Genomic DNA, 18194 nt, shown 5'->3' with positions numbered 1-18194 from the left:
GCCTGTCCACCTCTTCTGAGCAATTATGAGCTTGTTTATATGAGGTGGCAGCCCATCTTCCTGGCTTCTCTACAGGAAGTGAAGGAGTTGCAGGTGGTTGTTCTCTGCCTGACCAGGGTGGGCACCAAAGGGGAGCCAGTGAGCTGCAAGAGCTGCAGTCAGCCAGAAGTTTAAGACCAGCTGCCACAGAGGAAATAAAAGAGCCTAAGTGATGTGAATGTTGTGGTTCAGAGAGGGATGGGAAAAGATGTGAGTCCCCATCAGGAGTTGGTAGGGTGACATGTACATTGCCACCCAAACCAAAACTGTGGGTCGGGATTTTCTCCAGACAGCAGCTGAAAGGTGGAACAAACTGCTCTTTCTACTGTCCTCTTTGGGGTTTGTGACTGTTGCATGGGATGGAAATGCTATTATTTCAGAAGGAAGTTTTGGAAACTGAAGCTGGCTGCTCTTGAGATGTTTCCTTGTGAGGGTGCTGAAATGAAGGTGAAAGGATGTTTCAGATGCAACTGACTACTCTGGGCCCTACAAAAGGTCAGCCAAGCCATTCCCACATTTTTATGTGTTTGATGGCAGAAGAGTTTGGAATTACCTAACTGTTGTTTCTGGCCATCCTGACCCTAAACCTGGTGAGTACATCCAGTGTCAATGATGAGTGCACGTGGCAGTAGAGTTTTGTTATAAATGAAACCTCTCCACTAGGGCTGAAAACAAACATCTGCATGCAACTTGGCGAAAAGTGCTCCTTGTTTTCTGGATCTAGAGAGCTGCTGAACCAGTAGCTTTGAGTCCCTGCTTCACCAAGGAGGGGACTGTCAGGGCACCACCAGGCCTGCCATTCCTGCCCAGCATTTCCTGGGGCTCTCCCAACCCTGTTCTGGTCCCAGGAGGCCATTCCAGCCCCCGTGGAGCCACCAGCCCCTATCCCAGCAACACAGAAATAGGGTCAGTCTCAAGTTCCCCACAGCCCTGCGTGGCCATGGTCCCACTGCCCCAGGGAGTATCCAACGCCCCTCTCTGGGCCTGATCCTGATCCCACCTGCAGACTGACTTCTTGGCCTTGCCTCTGTGTGTGTATGGCAGGGAGCTGAGATTTGTGGCAAATTAAAAGTTAAAATAAGCAGACAAATTCATTACATTTTAAACAGGCTTTGTTTTTTGGTTTTGTTTGTTTGTTTGTTTGTTTTCTTTATGAAATTAGATGAATCATCACTGAACCTTTTTCTGCTGACAGGAAATGTTGAGAGTTAACACCTACAGCTGGGCCTCAGCAGGAGAAGGGTAGAAAACGTGAATCAGACTAAAATTGGAGGATCCGAGCAACTGTATTTTTGAGAATTGTGAGTGACTCTCAGTTCCCCTATCTCCAAAACAGAGATGGGTTTTACGTGTTTGGGAAAGTCATGGTAATATGAAATGCAGTGCAGTTAGGTGTTCATGTGGAAAAGTCATAAGGAAGGAGAGGAATAGGAGAAAGAATTCAAGAAGAATTATCCTCAGTATGAGTACAAACACCTGAACACTGGACCTTTGTAACATCCTTTTCCTAGGACTTTTAGTGTCATCTATGGTGGCCACTTGGCTTTGTGCCCTAGAGCCAAATATCACAAAAGGGACATGCAATGATTGAAAAGAACATGTAATAATTGGAAAGCTACCCTGATTTTGCAATTTCTTTAGTTGGCTAGCAGGCACTAAGTTTGGTTTGGATTACAATATATTTTGCAAGTTAATTGGCATTTGTTACTGGTTATAATAATCTATACTTTCCATGCATCTGGGAAGTGCTCTAAGGGGCTTTCAGATCTGATCTCTTACAGTGCAAGCTGGCTCACATTGATAGCACCTCCAAAAAATAGATTGTTCTGTAGGATTTGCTGGTAGATTCTTGCTACCAGAGATCTCTGTCCATACTGACAGTGCATGCAGAGACTGACAGCCTGGAATACCACTGAGATCCTGTTGTTCTTGATTTCACCTCTTCTAGGGTCAGGTAGCAAAGCTGGCTGCAATTGTGATGGTAAGTGCACAAGAGGGAGGGAGAATCTCTCCCAGTAAGGATCCTTCCTAGCTGTTCTTTGTCATGTCTTCATTGCAGGGAAATGTGTACTGCTACACGTATCTTAATTAAGTTTGACCATGACTGGAGTAATGATCTCTGGTGCACAACTTCAGGTTTTCGTGCTGCTAATCCCACAAGAAACAGCAGGTTTTGGGGGAGGAGGGTGAGCCATGAACCACAGTCCTTGTGTATTTACTGCTCTATGATGTGATGCTGTGTTCCTATCTCCTCGTAGGGCTTGATTATTCTCTTATACTTCTGCATCCTTCCCCTAATAAAAATGACTGGACTGCTTGTTTATTAAATGATCATGAGATTATATAATCTTTGTACAAATAAGGAAAGGGAATATTGTAATAAAAACAGAAGAGGAAAATCAAATAAGTAGGAACCCCTAAAATAATTACAAAATTTACCCTCAAATTGTTCAATTTAACATTTGATAGAAAATGGTGGAGACAAAAGTAGAGTGAGATGAGGACTACCACAATGTGTCACAGTGTTGCTGTGGCACATACTGAGAAGCTCTTCCTCTGGAGATGGCTGATGTTGTGGTGGCACCACTATACAGGATTTAGGCATACAGCTGTGTGCCAGCTGTGCGTGTAATATTATGTTACAGGCTGGAGGGAAGTGTGCTATTGTGATGCATTATTACGCTTGTAAAATAAGATTTGCAGAGAATGGGAGAGGTAGGAAGGCTTCTGTCCCAACACAGGTATTGGCATTGGTGATTGCAGAGATGGTGAGTACAAAATCCTGCTTAGACACTGTAACACATTTAGTTTTTAAAGGATTCTACCAGACCTAAATGGGTCAGAGCAGACACACAGTCATCCACGTACCTGATTGCAGGAAACTTTAAGGGATGTCGACAGTTTCACTATTCAATTCTTTATGCCCCCTACAACTGCGTGGAGTAAATGTCATATAGACAAGTTCTCTTGGCTTTGTAAAATTTCCAGTGAACCTTACTCAATAAGCCATCCCACTTCCCACATGATCTGAAAGCCCAGATCCAGATTTGCTGAATTTGCCATCTTATTGCACTCTCTGCCTCATCATTACATCATAATGCCTCACCTAGGGGACCTTGTTGGCAAGGAGGAGTTAGAAAGAAAACGTAAATGCAAGAAAAATATGTTTATTTTCCTAAAGTCTTTTTTACCATAATTATGCAAGAAGATGTCAAAGTGCCTATATGAGTTTTTTTTAATCAGACTTTGTGAATTAATTGAAGATGAAGAGTCTTCCAGGATCTTCAAGATGTTCGTTTTACTGTTTGGTGGAATGAATTAGAGAAGTGAGGTGGTATTTTTCCAGTCATAGATTTTTCATCTTGTTGAAAAAGGGAAGTTGATCATAACTGGTCAGCATGATACCTAAACTATTCAAGTGCAGTTTGTTTACGTGAGGTATAAATAAATGCAGCAATCTGGCCCTTGCTAAACTATTGATGGCCAATAAATTTCAGGTGAATGAATTGGGAACTCCTGACAGAGACACAAAACTATACCCAAAGTCATAGCTGGTAAGAATGCACGTGTGCGAATGGGGTAGTCACCACAACGTGCGTAAAAAGCTTTGCCTCACTTTGTGCTGCAGCCAAAACTTTTATGTACAGAAACTGCTGTGACATGTTCTGCAACATAGAAAAAGTGCAGTGAGGAAAAATTGTGGTTTTTCTTTCCAGCTTCAGATCGAAATATGAATAGAATGGTGCTCTGACATCTCTTGTGGACTGGAGATCTGTCCATTTGTTTTTTCCATGTTAATGAATCTCATGCACAAATTTTACAGATTTAGCACTGTGTGCTTCATTTAGAGTGTGATCTGTTTCTGTGCACCAGAGACTTCTGAAGCTCTGTGGTCTAACACAAACTTTTTTTAATTCTTGGTGTTCAGGTCCCAAATCATTCCACTGACATTGCTTTTGCTATGTTAACAATAGGGAAGCATTTCAAAAAGGGGGAGAAAGTATGTGCTGTCTAATACTTTATACATAGAAGTGTGGAACGTCTGGAAACTTTATATTTGGAAGTAAAAGAAAAAAAATTATACCTGAGTGTTTCACAGTAGCCAGAGGCATTAACCTCAGTAGGAGAAGCGGCAGCACAGCTGTGTGCCACCTCACTCGCTTTGAAACAGTTTTATTTTAAAGAATGAGATTCTAACTGTTTGCTTTCTTATCTAAGGTAAAAAGGACTCTGAAGATTAATACTGAGTTTTCTGACTTATGTTAACTTTAAAGAAGAATTCCTAATTTACAAATAAAACCAAAACTCGCGTTCTCGAGGTCTGTTTCCGGGCAGGACTCGGGATTTCTCGTCCCCATGTTACTCAAGTCCAACTCTTTTCGCGACAAGACATCACCAGGCGAAAACCTGCCGCTCCCACGGCCTCACAGATGTAGAAAAAGGAGGATTTCTTGACAGATAACATAGAATAAACCCGTTCTCTTTCACCCGAAGGAACACAAGACGGAGGGCGGGGCACCGGGCGGAGCCAAGCAGCGCCCGCCGCGCTGCAATCAGCGGGGGCGCGGCGGGGCCGCCCCTGCCCGCTGCTCCCGGTGACACCGCAGCGGCCGAGACCGCCCGGGCCCCGCCGCCAAGAGGCCGAAGAAGGCGGCGAGCGGCTCCAAAGCCCGCAAGCCCGCGGGGCCCAGCGTCACCGAGCTGATCACCAAGGCCGTGTCCGCCTCCAAGGAGCGCAAGGGGCTCTCGCTCGCCGCGCTCAAGAAGGCGCTGGCCGCCGGCGGCTACGATGTGGAGAAGAACAACAGCCGCATCAAGCTGGGGCTCAAGAGCCTCGTCAGCAAGGGCACCCTGGTGCAGACCAAGGGCACCGGCGCCTCCGGCTCCTTCCGCCTCAGCAAGAAGCCCGGAGAAGTGAAGGAAAAAGCCCCGAAGAAGAAAAAAACTACAGTAGTCAAGCCCAAGAAGCCGGCGGCTAAGAAGCCCGCCAGCGCCGCCAAGAAGGCGGTGACAGCAAAGAACAGCCCCAAGAAAGGTAAAACTGCAGCCAAGAAAGCAGCCAAGAGTCCCAAGGTGACAAAAGCTGTCAGGCCCAAGAAAGCGGTGGCAGCAGCCAAGAGGCGGCCAAGGCGAAGGTGAAGCCCAAAGCGGCCAAGGCAAAAAAGCAGCACACAAGAAGCCCCACGTGGAAATAGTCTTGCTTCGCATTTAAACCCGATGGGTCTTTCAAGAGCCACCAACATTTGGGCTGATATGCTGTGGCTGCTGCCGTTTCAGGAAGCGGTGTGGGGGAACAGCAGTCTGCGGGTGACTGTGCTGTTTAAATGCGGAGCAGCTCGAGGGGCACTTGAATTGGTAGGGGGAGGGCAGCAGCGCCTTGGCAGCTCTCAAAACGCCCACAAGGCCCAGAGATTGGCTGCGGAACGGCTGAGCTGCTTCCCGGGACGCCTCTCAGCCCCGCCCCAGACTGAAGACAGCGCAGGGCGGGTACTGTGAGCACGGAGCTGCGTCCCGACCTGACAGTTAAAATGTCCGAGACAAGCATTTGAAAACCTCCCGCGGGCTTTCGCCACCGTAATGAAATTTCAAGCTCTTTCTCTGAATTTGTAGGTGGCTCTTAAAAGAGCCTTTGGGTTTCTCTTGAACTTCGCAGCCCTTGTTTTTCGGCGCTCACTTGGCTTTAGCCTTGTGGCTGTCGGTCTTCTTGGGCAGCAGCACGGCCTGGATGTTGGGCAGCACGCCGCCCTGCGCGATCGTCACCTTGCCCAGCAGCTTGTTGAGCTCCTCGTCGTTGCGGATGGCGAGCTGCAGGTGGCGGGGGATGATGCGCGTCTTCTTGTTGTCGCGGGCCGCGTTGCCCGCCAGCTCCAGGATCTCGGCCGTCAGGTACTCCAGCACGGCCGCCAGGTACACCGGCGCGCCGGCGCCCACGCGCTCCGCGTAGTTGCCCTTGCGCAGCAGCCGGTGCACGCGGCCCACGGGGAACTGCAGCCCGGCGCGCGACGAGCGCGACTTGGCCTTGGCGCGCGCCTTGCCGCCCTGCTTCCCGCGCCCGGACATGGCTGCAGCGAAACGATCTGAGTCAGAGACGGAACGTGATGATTCAACCACCGAGCTGGGTCTTATATACCTCTTCAGCGGAAGGCGCAACTTTCGATTGGCTAAGACAGGGATGTGCCTAAAACAGCCAATAGGAACGCGGATCCAGATTCGACCAATGGTGATGAAGGGCGTGCCGCTGGCACTGCAAAAATTTGCCTCAGCCAATAACAGCTCAGGCTACGAGAATCCCTAATTTGCATAACCGCGCTATAAATACGGGCGCTCATCAGAGCAGCTCACTCTCTCTCTCAGAGACAGTTGCTGCGGTTGCGTAGAGAGCACTCACTGCCGAGATGCCCGAGCCGGCCAAGTCCGCGCCCGCGCCCAAGAAGGGCTCCAAGAAGGCGGTGACCAAGACGCAGAAGAAGGGTGACAAGAAGCGCAAGAAGAGCCGCAAGGAGAGCTACTCCATCTACGTCTACAAGGTGCTGAAGCAGGTGCACCCCGACACGGGCATCTCGTCCAAGGCCATGAGCATCATGAACTCCTTCGTCAACGACATTTTCGAGCGCATCGCGGGCGAGGCCTCGCGCCTGGCGCACTACAACAAGCGCTCCACCATCACGTCGCGCGAGATCCAGACGGCCGTGCGCCTGCTGCTGCCCGGCGAGCTGGCCAAGCACGCCGTGTCCGAGGGCACCAAGGCCGTCACCAAGTACACCAGCTCCAAGTAGGCGCCTTCTGCGTCCCAGATTTTCAACCCAAAGGCTCTTTTAAGAGCCACCCACTTTCTCAGTAAAAGAGCTGGTCCTGTGGCGAGTTCATACCTGCCTGTTTTTTTTTTCTTTTTTCAGTGGTGGGCTGAGGGGGGAATGCATTTCCGATGTAGAACTCGTAAATTTAAAGTAAAGCAGGATTTACAGTGTTTGCGGTAAACTTAGGCTATGTCGTAAGTTAAGCATCTAATTTAAGATGGTTGAGGACGTTCCTAATTTCCTTAAAAAGCCCTAGGAGTCCATATTGTTGTATGTACACTGTAGGGGACGTGGGTTAGGAAAAAAATGCTGTCGGTGTTCTCTCAAATTATACAGCCGAAGTACGTTTACTGGCCGCTGGTACCTGACAATTTCTCAGCTGACCTACGTTAACGGAATACGATGTGAACCGGGACCAATGACAGCACAGGTGCTTTCAGACCACCCGGTGCTCCTGTTTCTCATGGTTTTAATTAAGAAAACGGACTCGAACGTGGATGCTCACTCCCCTGCCCCGCAATGTACATTGCCCCGGGTGACCAGGGGAAGCAAAGCCGAACGCGTTCGTCCCTGCACAGGTAACCTCGATCATAGGCTCCCCGGTGCGTCTCTTTCCAGGCTTTCGTGCTCCCCTCTCTGCCTCGCCGTTTCCCCGCGCCCCCTACACTCCGCCAGCGGGCAGAGCCGGGGCCGCGCCGCCGCCGCGCTCGGTCGGACCTGAGTGAGGACTGCGCCGAGCCTCTCTTCCCCCCCGCGGGCGGGCCCGGCCGCCTCGCGCCCCTCCCGCCCCGGCGCTCATTGGTGCCGCTCGCGGCCCGAGCGCGCGCTTCCCCGGGGCGCGCCCCTCCCGCAAGGGACGCGGCGCTTGCAGCGCGCCGGGGCAAGCAAGCCGGGAGAGCTCGGCGGCGCCAGGGAAGTCGGCTGCCGCCTGCGCCTTCGGCCTTCCTGCCGCGGCCCTGAACCCAAGGCGGCCACCGAGCGGGAAGAAACCGCGAGCCCGCGGGGAAGGAGGCGGCTGCCGGCGGGCAGCTGTAGCCAGCGGTGCCGAGGCCGGGAAGGGACGCGAGAGGAGCGGCTTCGGTAGAAACAGAGCATCGCTCTGCGGCGGGTGCCGCCGCCGCCCCCGCCGCGCCTCACGAGCCGCCGGTGGAAAGGGGCGGGGGCGGGGCGGGGTCAGGGCTTGTTTCCCGCCCCGGAGGCGGGGCTTTCTGGCGGGCTCGCGACGCGCGCCCAATGGCAGGCGGGCGCTGCGGCGCGAGCGCGGCGCCGGGTGTATAAATAGCGGCGGCGCGGAGCCGCGAGCGCAGTGAGCGCTGCGAGTGCGGAGCGGGAGCGGCTGTGCCGGGGCCGGGCGGCGATGGCCGCGCACGAAGCAGACGGCGCGGAAGTCGACGGGCGGCAAGGCGCCGCGCAAGCAGGCTGGCCACCAAGGCTGCCCGCAAGAGCGCGCCGGCCACGGGCGGCGTCAAGAAGCCGCACCGCTACCGGCCCGGCACGGTGGCGCTGCGCGAGATCCGGCGCTACCAGAAGTCCACGGAGCTGCTGATCCGCAAGCTGCCCTTCCAGCGCCTGGTGCGCGAGATCGCGCAGGACTTCAAGACCGACCTGCGCTTCCAGAGTTCGGCCGTCATGGCGCTGCAGGAGGCCAGCGAGGCCTACCTGGTGGGGCTCTTCGAGGACACCAACCTGTGCGCCATCCACGCCAAGCGCGTCACCATCATGCCCAAGGACATCCAGCTGGCGCGCCGCATCCGCGGCGAGCGCGCCTGAGTCTCCTGCAGCAGCCGGCGCAAACCCAAAGGCTCTTTTAAGAGCCACCACAAACACAATAAAAGGAGCTGTTACACTGTTGCGAACATAACGGTTTATTGACCGTAGGGGAGGAGAAATTGCAGAGGTACAGATCAATGGGGACCAATCTACCCTTGGCAGCTCATCTATATCAAACGAACTAATCAATATATGAATTGCAAAACAGAAGTTTACATCCTTGTGCCTTATACGGTCTAGCAAATGAAAAAGCCCGCAGATTCCCACTGCAGTTGGCAGCTCTCACTAGTGATACTGCTTTAAATAACTGCAGCTCATTATCTGACACCACCCACTAAACACTGGCAATTTTTTTCGTCTTGGTGCACGCAACGCAAAATGGTGTTTAAAACAGTGCAACAACTCTTTAAAGTGTACATGTAGTGGCTCTTAAAAGAGCCTTTGGGTCTGCGTGGGTTGCCTCACTGCCTGGCCGGGAAGGGCTGCTGCAGGAGACTCAGGCGCGCTCGCCGCGGATGCGGCGCGCCAGCTGGATGTCCTTGGGCATGATGGTGACGCGCTTGGCGTGGATGGCGCACAGGTTGGTGTCCTCGAAGAGCCCCACCAGGTAGGCCTCGCTGGCCTCCTGCAGCGCCATGACGGCCGAGCTCTGGAAGCGCAGGTCGGTCTTGAAGTCCTGCGCGATCTCGCGCACCAGGCGCTGGAAGGGCAGCTTGCGGATCAGCAGCTCCGTGGACTTCTGGTAGCGCCGGATCTCGCGCAGCGCCACCGTGCCGGGCCGGTAGCGGTGCGGCTTCTTGACGCCGCCCGTGGCCGGCGCGCTCTTGCGGGCAGCCTTGGTGGCCAGCTGCTTGCGCGGCGCCTTGCCGCCCGTCGACTTCCGCGCCGTCTGCTTCGTGCGCGCCATCGCCGCCCGGCCCCGGCACAGCCGCTCCCGCTCCGCACTCGCAGCGCTCACTGCGCCCGCGGCTCCGCGCCGCCGCTATTTATACATCCGGCGCCTCGCTCGCGCCGCAGCCCCCGCCTGCCATTGGGCGCGCGTCGCGAGCCCGCCAGAAGGCCCCGCCTCCGGGGCGGGAAACAAGCCCTGACCCCGCCCCGCCCCCGCCCCCTTCCACCGGCGGCTCGCGAGGCGCGGCGGGGGCGGCGGAGGCACCGCCGCAGAGCGATGCTCTGTTTCTACCGAAGGCGCTCCTCTCGCGTCCATTCCCGGCCTCGGCGCAGTCCTCACTCAGGTCCGACCGAGCGCGGCGGCGGCGCGGCCCCGGCTCTGCCCGCTGGCGGAGTGTACGGGGCCCGGGGAAACGGCGGGGCAGAGAGGGGCGCACGAAAGCCTGGAAAGAGCCACACTGGGGAGCCTGTAGGTGGTGGTAGGGCCCATGCAGGACAGGTGGTAGGGCTCGGTGGTAGGGCCCATGCAGGACTGTGCAGTTTGGGGGCGAAAACGCTTACTGGTGGGAGGGAAGGAGGCAGGGCATTAATCTCGGTGCCTTTTGCTCAAAAAGCAACTGAAAATCAAGGGCACAGGGTCGTCTGGAACCGCCGGTGCTTTGAATGCTCCCCATTCACACCGTCATCCATTCACGTAGCTCACTAGGGAGGCACTTCGTACTAGCAGTCAGGAACAGATTTGTTTCAGCAGTTTTCGGACCACTGACGGCACTCATTTGTCTAACCTGCCATCCCCAAACCGTGCATGTACCAAAAGCGGGTTCTCAGTGTTTTTCAAGCGAATTATGAATGTTCCCTTCTCTGTTGAAGCAGATGTAGAGCACATCGTTTTACCTCACACAATTTACTTCCCACTTTCCTTACAATTTACAATGCTTTCACACAGTTATCTCTTTTTTTCCGTAAAAAAACCTGAACGGGACAACAAAGTACAGATCACCACAGCATCAGCTCTCTTATTGAAAAGATGGTCCAGGAGGTCTGGCAGAGAAGCAGCTTGCTTGGATCTGTTGTATTTGGTGAGAGCCTCAGTGTCCTTGGAGACACCGAGGTTGTTGTTTTACCTTGCCAGCTGCATGCTCTGTTAGGCTGCGGGGCAGTTTACGAGACGGGGTTTCTGAGCACTGTGAGTTCTCGTGGGCTGTAGAGAGGTGTAGTCGCTGTTGCCCAGGATCCAGGTACGTGGATATTCATGTTTCCTCGCTATGAAAATGCAGCGTTATTCGCGCGGCACAGCAGGGCAGGGACACCGCGGGCGCAGAGTGAGGCGATGTGCGGTGCTCTCTGTGGGTGCCAAGGAGTGGTGTGCGTGTGTTGGGGAAGAGCAAAGCGGAGTGTTTGCCGTGTGAGGCGAGAGCGATGCATGTGTCACCGGGACAGGAGACAGACATCCGTGCCCCGCGAGGGCTGAGGTGCGTGTCAGCCGCTGCAGAGTGGTGCGTCTGTCGGGTGGTGCGGAGCGATGGGTGTGAAGGGAAGCAGCAGAGTGCCATGTCCACTCGTCAGGGATCAGGATGAGCCCTCCATCGGGGAGGACCAAAATGATGAGCTAGCATGTGCTGAACAATATTTGTCAGCTGGTGCAGGAGGATCTGTGTGTTTGCTGGGCTTAGGAGGTGCCGTATGTCATAGGGAGCAGAGGGATGCGTGTGTCGGGGGTGCAGAGCTCCGAGTGTTGGGGCGTAAGGCTAACGTGGATTGAAGGCCCTGAGCGATCTGTTTCTGCAGCGGGTGGGGAGTGTGCGGGAACGACAGCACAGGGCGACTCAGAGACACGGGGCTGTCGTGCGCTGCGTGAATCGTCGGTCGCAGTGATTTGTTTGTAAACCAGTGCAGAGCAATGTGCTTTCCTTCAGGAACGAGGTGATATGTGTGTAATTTGGCGGAGAGTGATGTGTGTGTGTGGGAGGAGCGGGACGATGCCCACGACATAGGGAGGAGAGCGCTGCGTGTTTCGGGAGGCGCAGAGCGATGGCAGCATGGTACATGGGGCAATGTGTGCACCGGCAGCCAGGAGCCATGTGTGTGTGTCCGGGGGGTGCACAGTGAAGCTGGTGCCAGGAAGTGTAAATCTAATTTGTTTTTCGGGGTGCACTGTCTTTTTCGGGGTCATAGAGCTACGTGTATGTTAGACACACACTGTGTGTGTGTTTGCACATCGTTTGATGGTAAATATATTATGGAACATTTAGAAAGTGAAGGATGTGCAAGCTGAACAAAGCAGGGTACTGTAACACAGCCATGGGCTGTGGAGAGGTCATAATTTACCAGTTCTATTCTGTGTTTCTTCGGTCGAACCTGCAGAAGCTGCAACAGCGCAACAAGAGTTGGGAACCTTCCGCTTTTCCGTGTTCCCATTTGCTGAGCACGGTGGTGCCCCCTTGCCCGAAGCTCACTCGGCGGTCAGACCCTCCCCCACTCAGCCAAGGGAAGGAGAGCTGGTCACGGAGGTGCCCACCGCGATCAGGAGCTCGGTGACAGCGCTCGGCCGAAAGCCGCGACTCGTTCCGCTCGGCCCTGGCGCCGTGCTCTGCCCGCGGCCGCGCTGCCGGCTTCTCTCCACACCCGGCTTTGCCACTGACATGTTAATTACACACACGTTCCCTCGACGAATTTGTGTGTGCCTCATGTGGCTATTGCTTTTTAGAATCATTGGTTTTAAAGGGGCTAATTATTTTCTGTTTCTTGAATCTCTGCAGGCAGCCCTTGAACTGCCACACTTATTGACCCCAAATTAACGCTTAAAGGGCTTCCGAGGTCTGTGCAGACACAGAGGAGTTTTACCCAGTCCCATCGCTGTACTCGTGTCCCGGAGCAGCTCCTTTCCCCAGCCGCTGCACCCTGGTTAGCCCATCCTGTCCGGGTGGGACCGCCTCGGGGCTGACAGCAAACCTGACCTTGCTTTTCCTCTTGGTACTAACTCTGCCTGATCTGGATGTTGAGAGAAAAGTGATTGTGCATGGAACTTTTCTAAGTGTGGGAACTGCTGAAATAAATGCCGTGTCCTATCTTGTGTGGAAGTACTGGACTCCTCCTCAGATCCTCCTGTCTCTCCCTTTGTCTCTGCCCAAGTCTGTGGAGTACAATGCATACGGGAAATAGCCACAAGTGCAGAAATCGTTTAGGGGAACCTGCGATGGTCAGGCTCAGGGCCGAATCGCAGTAGGACCCTGACTGTCAGTCTGCTTGCTCATCACCCGCCTTTGGCACCATCAGATTCTCCAGGCCTCTAAATCGGATACTTTACAAACAATGGAGTTATTGGCTGTTGTTTGGGCCATGATGCATTTTTCTGGGCCTCTCAATGTAGTGACAGATTCTTTGTATGTTGCAGGAGTGTGTGAGCGAATAGAAGATGCCTCTATCAAAGAGGTTCAAAAGGAGGTTACATGAGCTGTTTATACAGTTACAGAGGGCAATTAAGTTGAGAAAATATCCTTTCTCTGTTATCCATATCAGAAGTCACAAATGGGATATTGGTCTAGGAGAGGGTAATGCATGAGCAGACAAGCTAGTCTCAATCACACAAGTGACTCCAATTCCCAGGCAGACTATAGCCAGGGAGGCACACTCCATATTTCACCAAAATGCAAAAGGCCTCCATAGAGAATTTCAGATATCTATGGAAGAGGCACGGGCAATAGTCAAAGCCTGTCCCATATGTAGCCGTCATAATGGGGGCTGCGGGTTAGGTCTGGGAGTTAACCCCAGAGGGCTGAATACAAATGAGACCTGGCAAGTGGATGTCACACATGTTGCTGAGTTTGGGAGGTTGAAGTATGTGCATGTTACTATAGATACCTACAGTCATTTTATATGGGCCACAGCGCAGACCGGAGAGAAGGCCGGCCATGTAGAGAGGCAGCTCAGTAGCTGCTTTGCAGTAATGGGAGTGCCACGGTGCATCAAGACAGATAACAGGCCTGCTTACTGCAGCAAAAGAATAAAGCAGTTCATGAAAATGTGGGGGATAAAACATGTGACAGGCATCCCTAATTCCCCAACAGGACAAGCGATTGTAGAAAGAGCTAATGGTACCTTGAAAAGATATCTAGGTAAATACGCAGGTATTAGCGAGCTGCAAGAAAGATTGCTAAGGTGCCTATTTGTTTTGAATCATTTGTGTGTTTTTGGGGAAAGCAAAGTCCCTGCCGTAATTCGTCATTATGTACAAGAGAAAGATAGTGTGAGGCAGGAGGTATGGGTAAAATACAGAGATCCTAAGACAGGGCAATGGCAAGGTCCTGCTGAGGTATTATACTGGGGCCGCGCATATCTTTGTGTTTCTACGCCTACAGGGTCCTTGTGGGTACCTGCTAAATGGACCCGAGCAGCTGTGTTAGAAAATTTTGGTCCCCAGGGTCCATAGTGGCAGCATCCTTTTTTACTCCAGGAGTACCAGCAGCAGGTGCCCATGCCATTTTAAATAAGTTAGGATGCTGGCTTGCTAAACAAACCAATGCCACCTCTTTGGCACTTTCTAGCCTTTTGCTTGATGTTGATTCTATTCGCCATGCAACACTGCAAAATAGGGCTGCAATTGACTTCCTTTTACTTGCACAAGGCCATGGCTGTGAAGAATTCGAGGGCATGTGTTGCATGAACCTCTCTGATCATTCGCAGTCCATCCACTCCCAGCTCTCTGAGTTGCGGAGGCTAACTGGAACCTTACAGGTAGAATCAGGCTTTGATATTGATGGATGGCTCAAATCCTTAGGCCTGGAATCGTGGTTACGCTCTATTGTTAAGGTTAGCATTATCGTGGGTATTATAGCTTTGTTAGTAGTGTTAATTTTGCCTTGTTTTTGCATATGCTTACAGAACATGGTGCAGAGGATGATATCTGCTGCATTTAATCAGACCATGCTTGTTCAACAGAAAAACGGGGGAAGTGTGGAGGATTTTGTGGACAGTTGGCTAGCTGAGAAAGGTCACATAGACATAATACCGTTGGTTAAGCAAGAAGGAGACAGGCATAGGAGTCAGCAGTCAGTATAAAGCAAGGACACTGTGCCCTTGGTGCAACAACAGGATAAGGAGGAAGATCTTTGGTTAGAAATATGAAGAAAAGCAGAAAAGCTGTAACAGTATAACTACAAGAATGCAAAAGTAGGTGTAGCTGGCTGATAAGTAACTAACCAATAATGAGCTCGCTTTTTGCAATATGTATTAGCCTCATTAACACCAACATAAATATGTGTGGCTATCAATAAAGTTCGGGATTTGCTGATCACTTATATTAAGTGCCGCTTTTCTCCCGCCGACTCCAACAAAAAAATCCTTTCTCTGTTTAGGGGAACCTGCGATGGTCAGGCTCAGGGCCGAATCGCAGTAGGACCCTGACTGTCAGTCTGCTTGCTCATCACCTGCCTTTGGCACCGTCTACATTTTCCCATGCTGGTCCGGCACACTCCATCTCCTCTCTGCAGCGGCTGCAGCTGCAGCTCCGGGCCCCGTGCACTCACACGGCCGTGGCAGGGGTGTCTGGCCGGGGCGGCAGGGAACCTTGGGCACAGCCCGGAGCGAAGGGACAGCAGTGAGTTCTTCGTGTCCCTCCTGGAGGCACAGAGGAGTCTGCACAGGCAGTGCCGTGGCACCCAGGCACTGTTCCTTTTGGCACTCCAAAGCCTTCTCGCAGCCTTCACAACCGGCGGACTGTCACCTGGGAACACAGTCCATCCCACCCCCTTCTGTCAGTGCCACACCTGTGCACAGATTTGGCCAAGAAGGCACACTTGGCCTGGTGAACACATCAGTTATCACTATTTGATCTTCTGTGTTATCCCTTAGCTTTCCAAGAACAGCTTCATACAGTCTCTTCAGGTGAAAACATCTCGGCACGGGATGGGGAGAAAATTCCTCTTCTCAGTGATGGTGTGAAGTGCTTTCTCTTCTCAAAACTATGGCAACCATCACTGACGTAAACAGATATTTTACAAACAGCTTAACACTTTGCTTGCATATATCTCAAAAAGTCTCATGGTCCCAGGATTTTTTTTTTTTTTTGCTTTTTTTTTTATGAGATGAAGGGAATCTAAACTCTTGATGGATTTTTGCAGACAGGTCATCTTTCTGCCACTGATTGCCTGTTACAGTCTTCTCCCTAATAGGCACTGATGGATATGATATTTTGCATGGGGAATAAAGCTATGTGCCATTGAAAAAGATAGTGAGTAACAGCTGGTCTCACCAGCAGAAAGCACGGTTAAAAACAAAAGCAAAAAACCAAAAACCACCGCTAACAAAAAAAACCCTCAAATACCCACAAACAACAAAAAAACCCCTACAAACAAACAACCCCCCCCAAAAAACCCAGAAACAAACAAAACCTCACCACCACAATAATAAAAAAACCACACCATAAAGAACCAATTCAAAATTGACCCAGACAGTCTAAATCAGTTTTTCTGTGGGAGTTGTTTATCAAACTGCATCTGTAAGGAACAAAACCATGAGAGCCCCCACAGTCAGTCTGATGTCTTTCTAGAACAATTTCTATGAAGAGCTGTGAATGAGTAAGCTGAACTCATTGCTCAGGGTGGATGTACCCACATGATACCAAGGAAATGGGAACGCAAAGAAAAATAGAAACATTTGCACATTTCAGAGAGGGATTTTAACACCCTTTAGTTCTTGTAAAATACTTTCTTTCCTGCAGGACCATCCCACAGAGATATTTGACCAGTCTGCTCATCTCCTAACTTTTTCTGTGCTTTCAGATTTATGGAACTACTGATACCCTGACCACAGAATGACATTTGGAAGGGAAGTTGGTCCCGATTGCCCGTTCCACATGATGGAAAATCCGACCCTGGGCCAGAAGTGGAGAGCAAAAATGCTTTATTCATCACAGTAACAGTGTACAGGCAGATTCCATCGCAGTTCTGCTTGTACTTCTGCATCCAAGAGGACTCTGTTCCCATAAGGAAAACATACTTCTTGTTGGTTGGACATTCTTTCTCCCTTTTCCTTTGCCAGACTTGAAGGTAATCTGTTTTTCAAGTTTTCTCAAACTTGAAACTCTGCACTACACCTGCTGGTTTTAACACCTTGACTTTGGGGTTGCATTCAGTCCCAGGTTTTGCCTTCTGTGTTGTGCCTGTGGGTCTCTGACTCCACTGGCTCCACTTTCTCAGCTCAACCTCACACCAACCCCACCCCAGCAGACTTGCTCAGTGACCCAGGATGGTGTGGCTGTGCCCAGTCACTGTCACAATCCCTGCCCCACTCACCCTGTGCATTAAATATTGAAAAGAATCATAGTAATTCAACTGATTGATTGATTGATTGATCTGAACTGATTCTTGAAATTATTCTTTAACTGAGCTCAGAAGTTATCAAAGACTTTGTGGTGTGGAATGATCAAGCAACTATTTTTCTCTTGCTTTGGACAAAAATAAAACTGTTGAAAAAATCTGAATATTTTCATAAGAAGGTAATTAAAAAAAAAAAAAGCAATTTGTATGTGTGTAATACCTGAATTTCCTGCCTAATGCCTACCGTAACATTGCCCGTGGATTTTTTATTTCAAGAGGTTGGTGTTCCATCTGGGGCCTTTAAATCTCTATGAATACGAAAAACTTTTGTCATGGGCAGGAGTCCTTTGCTGTAAACTGAACAGTATGTAATGATAAGTTCTTCCCTACTGAGACATGAAGTTTTCTCACTCGTGTAACAATGTATTATGGTTTAGAATTTCATGATAAATCAGTTTTTAAATAAAAACCATCACACATGGATAAAAGACATCTTTCAAATCACACAAAGTCTGCAATTACATCAAGGGCAGGTTTGAGTTGCCCTGAGTAACTCTGTGACTTTAGTTATGGGTTTTTTTTTTTGTACCAGGAGCACCCAGAAGTCAGAATGAATTTACCTGCACAACATATATGAAGCATCACTGCTCAGTAGCACAAGCATCAGGAGGGGCTTGAGAAAACATTGAAGTTACTGTGCAGACTTAGGCAGCCCCGAGTGAAAAACACGGTAATGTTGGGCTTTGCAGCTCCAGGCTTCATGCATGACCTGATCACCCCGTTTGAGGTGTGCATAAACAGGCTGCACTCCTGCCTCCAGCTGCATCTGTGAGATGGATGTCTCCATATTTCCTCCTGAGCAAACAGGGACAGTCAGTCACAGTCACAGTTCACTCAGTGAGATTAATTGCAAGACTGAAGTGCTGAAATGGACAGCTGGAAACTGTTCAGAAGAGTCAGGAAAGAAGGGTGGGGGCAGGTTGTCTTCTATGTGAAAACAAAAAAGTGGATTGATTGCAAAGAACTGTGCTAGAAAAACAGTTATGAGCAGCTGAGAGCTTCTGGGTACAAAACTAGAGGCCAAGCCAAGAAAGGAAACCTCATTGTCAGTATTTACCACAGGCCACCCAAACAAAGGAAGGAGGATGCTGATGAAGCTTCTTTCTTCAACTACAGGTGACATCATATCCACAGGCTCCTGTTGGGGCACATCAGTCAGCCTGACATCTGCTGGAAACATGGCACAGAAAGCCATGAGGTGTCCAGGAGACTCCCAGACCACGTTGAAGATAAATTTTTATCAGATGAAAGAAAGTCCAACCAGAGGAGAAGCAGTACTCGACCTGCTCTTGCCAACAAAAAATTAACTAATTGGAGAGGT

General features: G+C 51.0%; 2 protein-coding genes and 2 pseudogenes across 2 annotated transcripts; 3 read left to right on the top strand and 1 right to left on the bottom strand.

Annotated features, from left to right (window-relative positions):
• The first annotated feature begins 4501 nt into the window (after positions 1–4501).
• On the top strand, positions 4502–5499 carry LOC119708656 (annotated as a pseudogene).
• A 147-nt stretch (positions 5500–5646) lies between these two features.
• Positions 5647–6155, bottom strand: LOC119708640 (histone H2A-IV). The gene has a single exon (XM_038155236.1). It carries the CDS (start codon positions 6097–6099, stop codon positions 5710–5712), a length of 390 nt encoding a protein of 129 aa, XP_038011164.1. The 5' UTR covers positions 6100–6155; the 3' UTR covers positions 5647–5709.
• Positions 6156–6419: 264 nt separating this feature from the next.
• LOC119708658 (histone H2B 1/2/3/4/6-like) lies at positions 6420–6899 on the top strand. The gene has a single exon (XM_038155255.1). It carries the CDS (start codon positions 6435–6437, stop codon positions 6813–6815), a length of 381 nt encoding a protein of 126 aa, XP_038011183.1. The 5' UTR covers positions 6420–6434; the 3' UTR covers positions 6816–6899.
• Positions 6900–7025: 126 nt separating this feature from the next.
• LOC119708459 lies at positions 7026–8926 on the top strand (annotated as a pseudogene).
• Positions 8927–18194: the final 9268 nt, after the last annotated feature.

This window comes from Motacilla alba, chromosome 1A (genome assembly GCF_015832195.1).
Source record: "Motacilla alba alba isolate MOTALB_02 chromosome 1A, Motacilla_alba_V1.0_pri, whole genome shotgun sequence".
In the NCBI taxonomy this organism is placed as follows: Eukaryota; Metazoa; Chordata; class Aves; order Passeriformes; family Motacillidae; genus Motacilla; species Motacilla alba.
This window is presented reverse-complemented; position numbering and strand designations above follow the sequence as displayed.

What these genes read in the sequence shown, in the direction of transcription:
- LOC119708640 (XM_038155236.1), bottom strand. Translation starts at nt 6,099, where the DNA reads ATGTCCGGGCGCGGGAAGCAGGGCGGCAAGGCGCGCGCCAAGGCCAAG.
- LOC119708658 (XM_038155255.1), top strand. Translation starts at nt 6,435, where the DNA reads ATGCCCGAGCCGGCCAAGTCCGCGCCCGCGCCCAAGAAGGGCTCCAAG.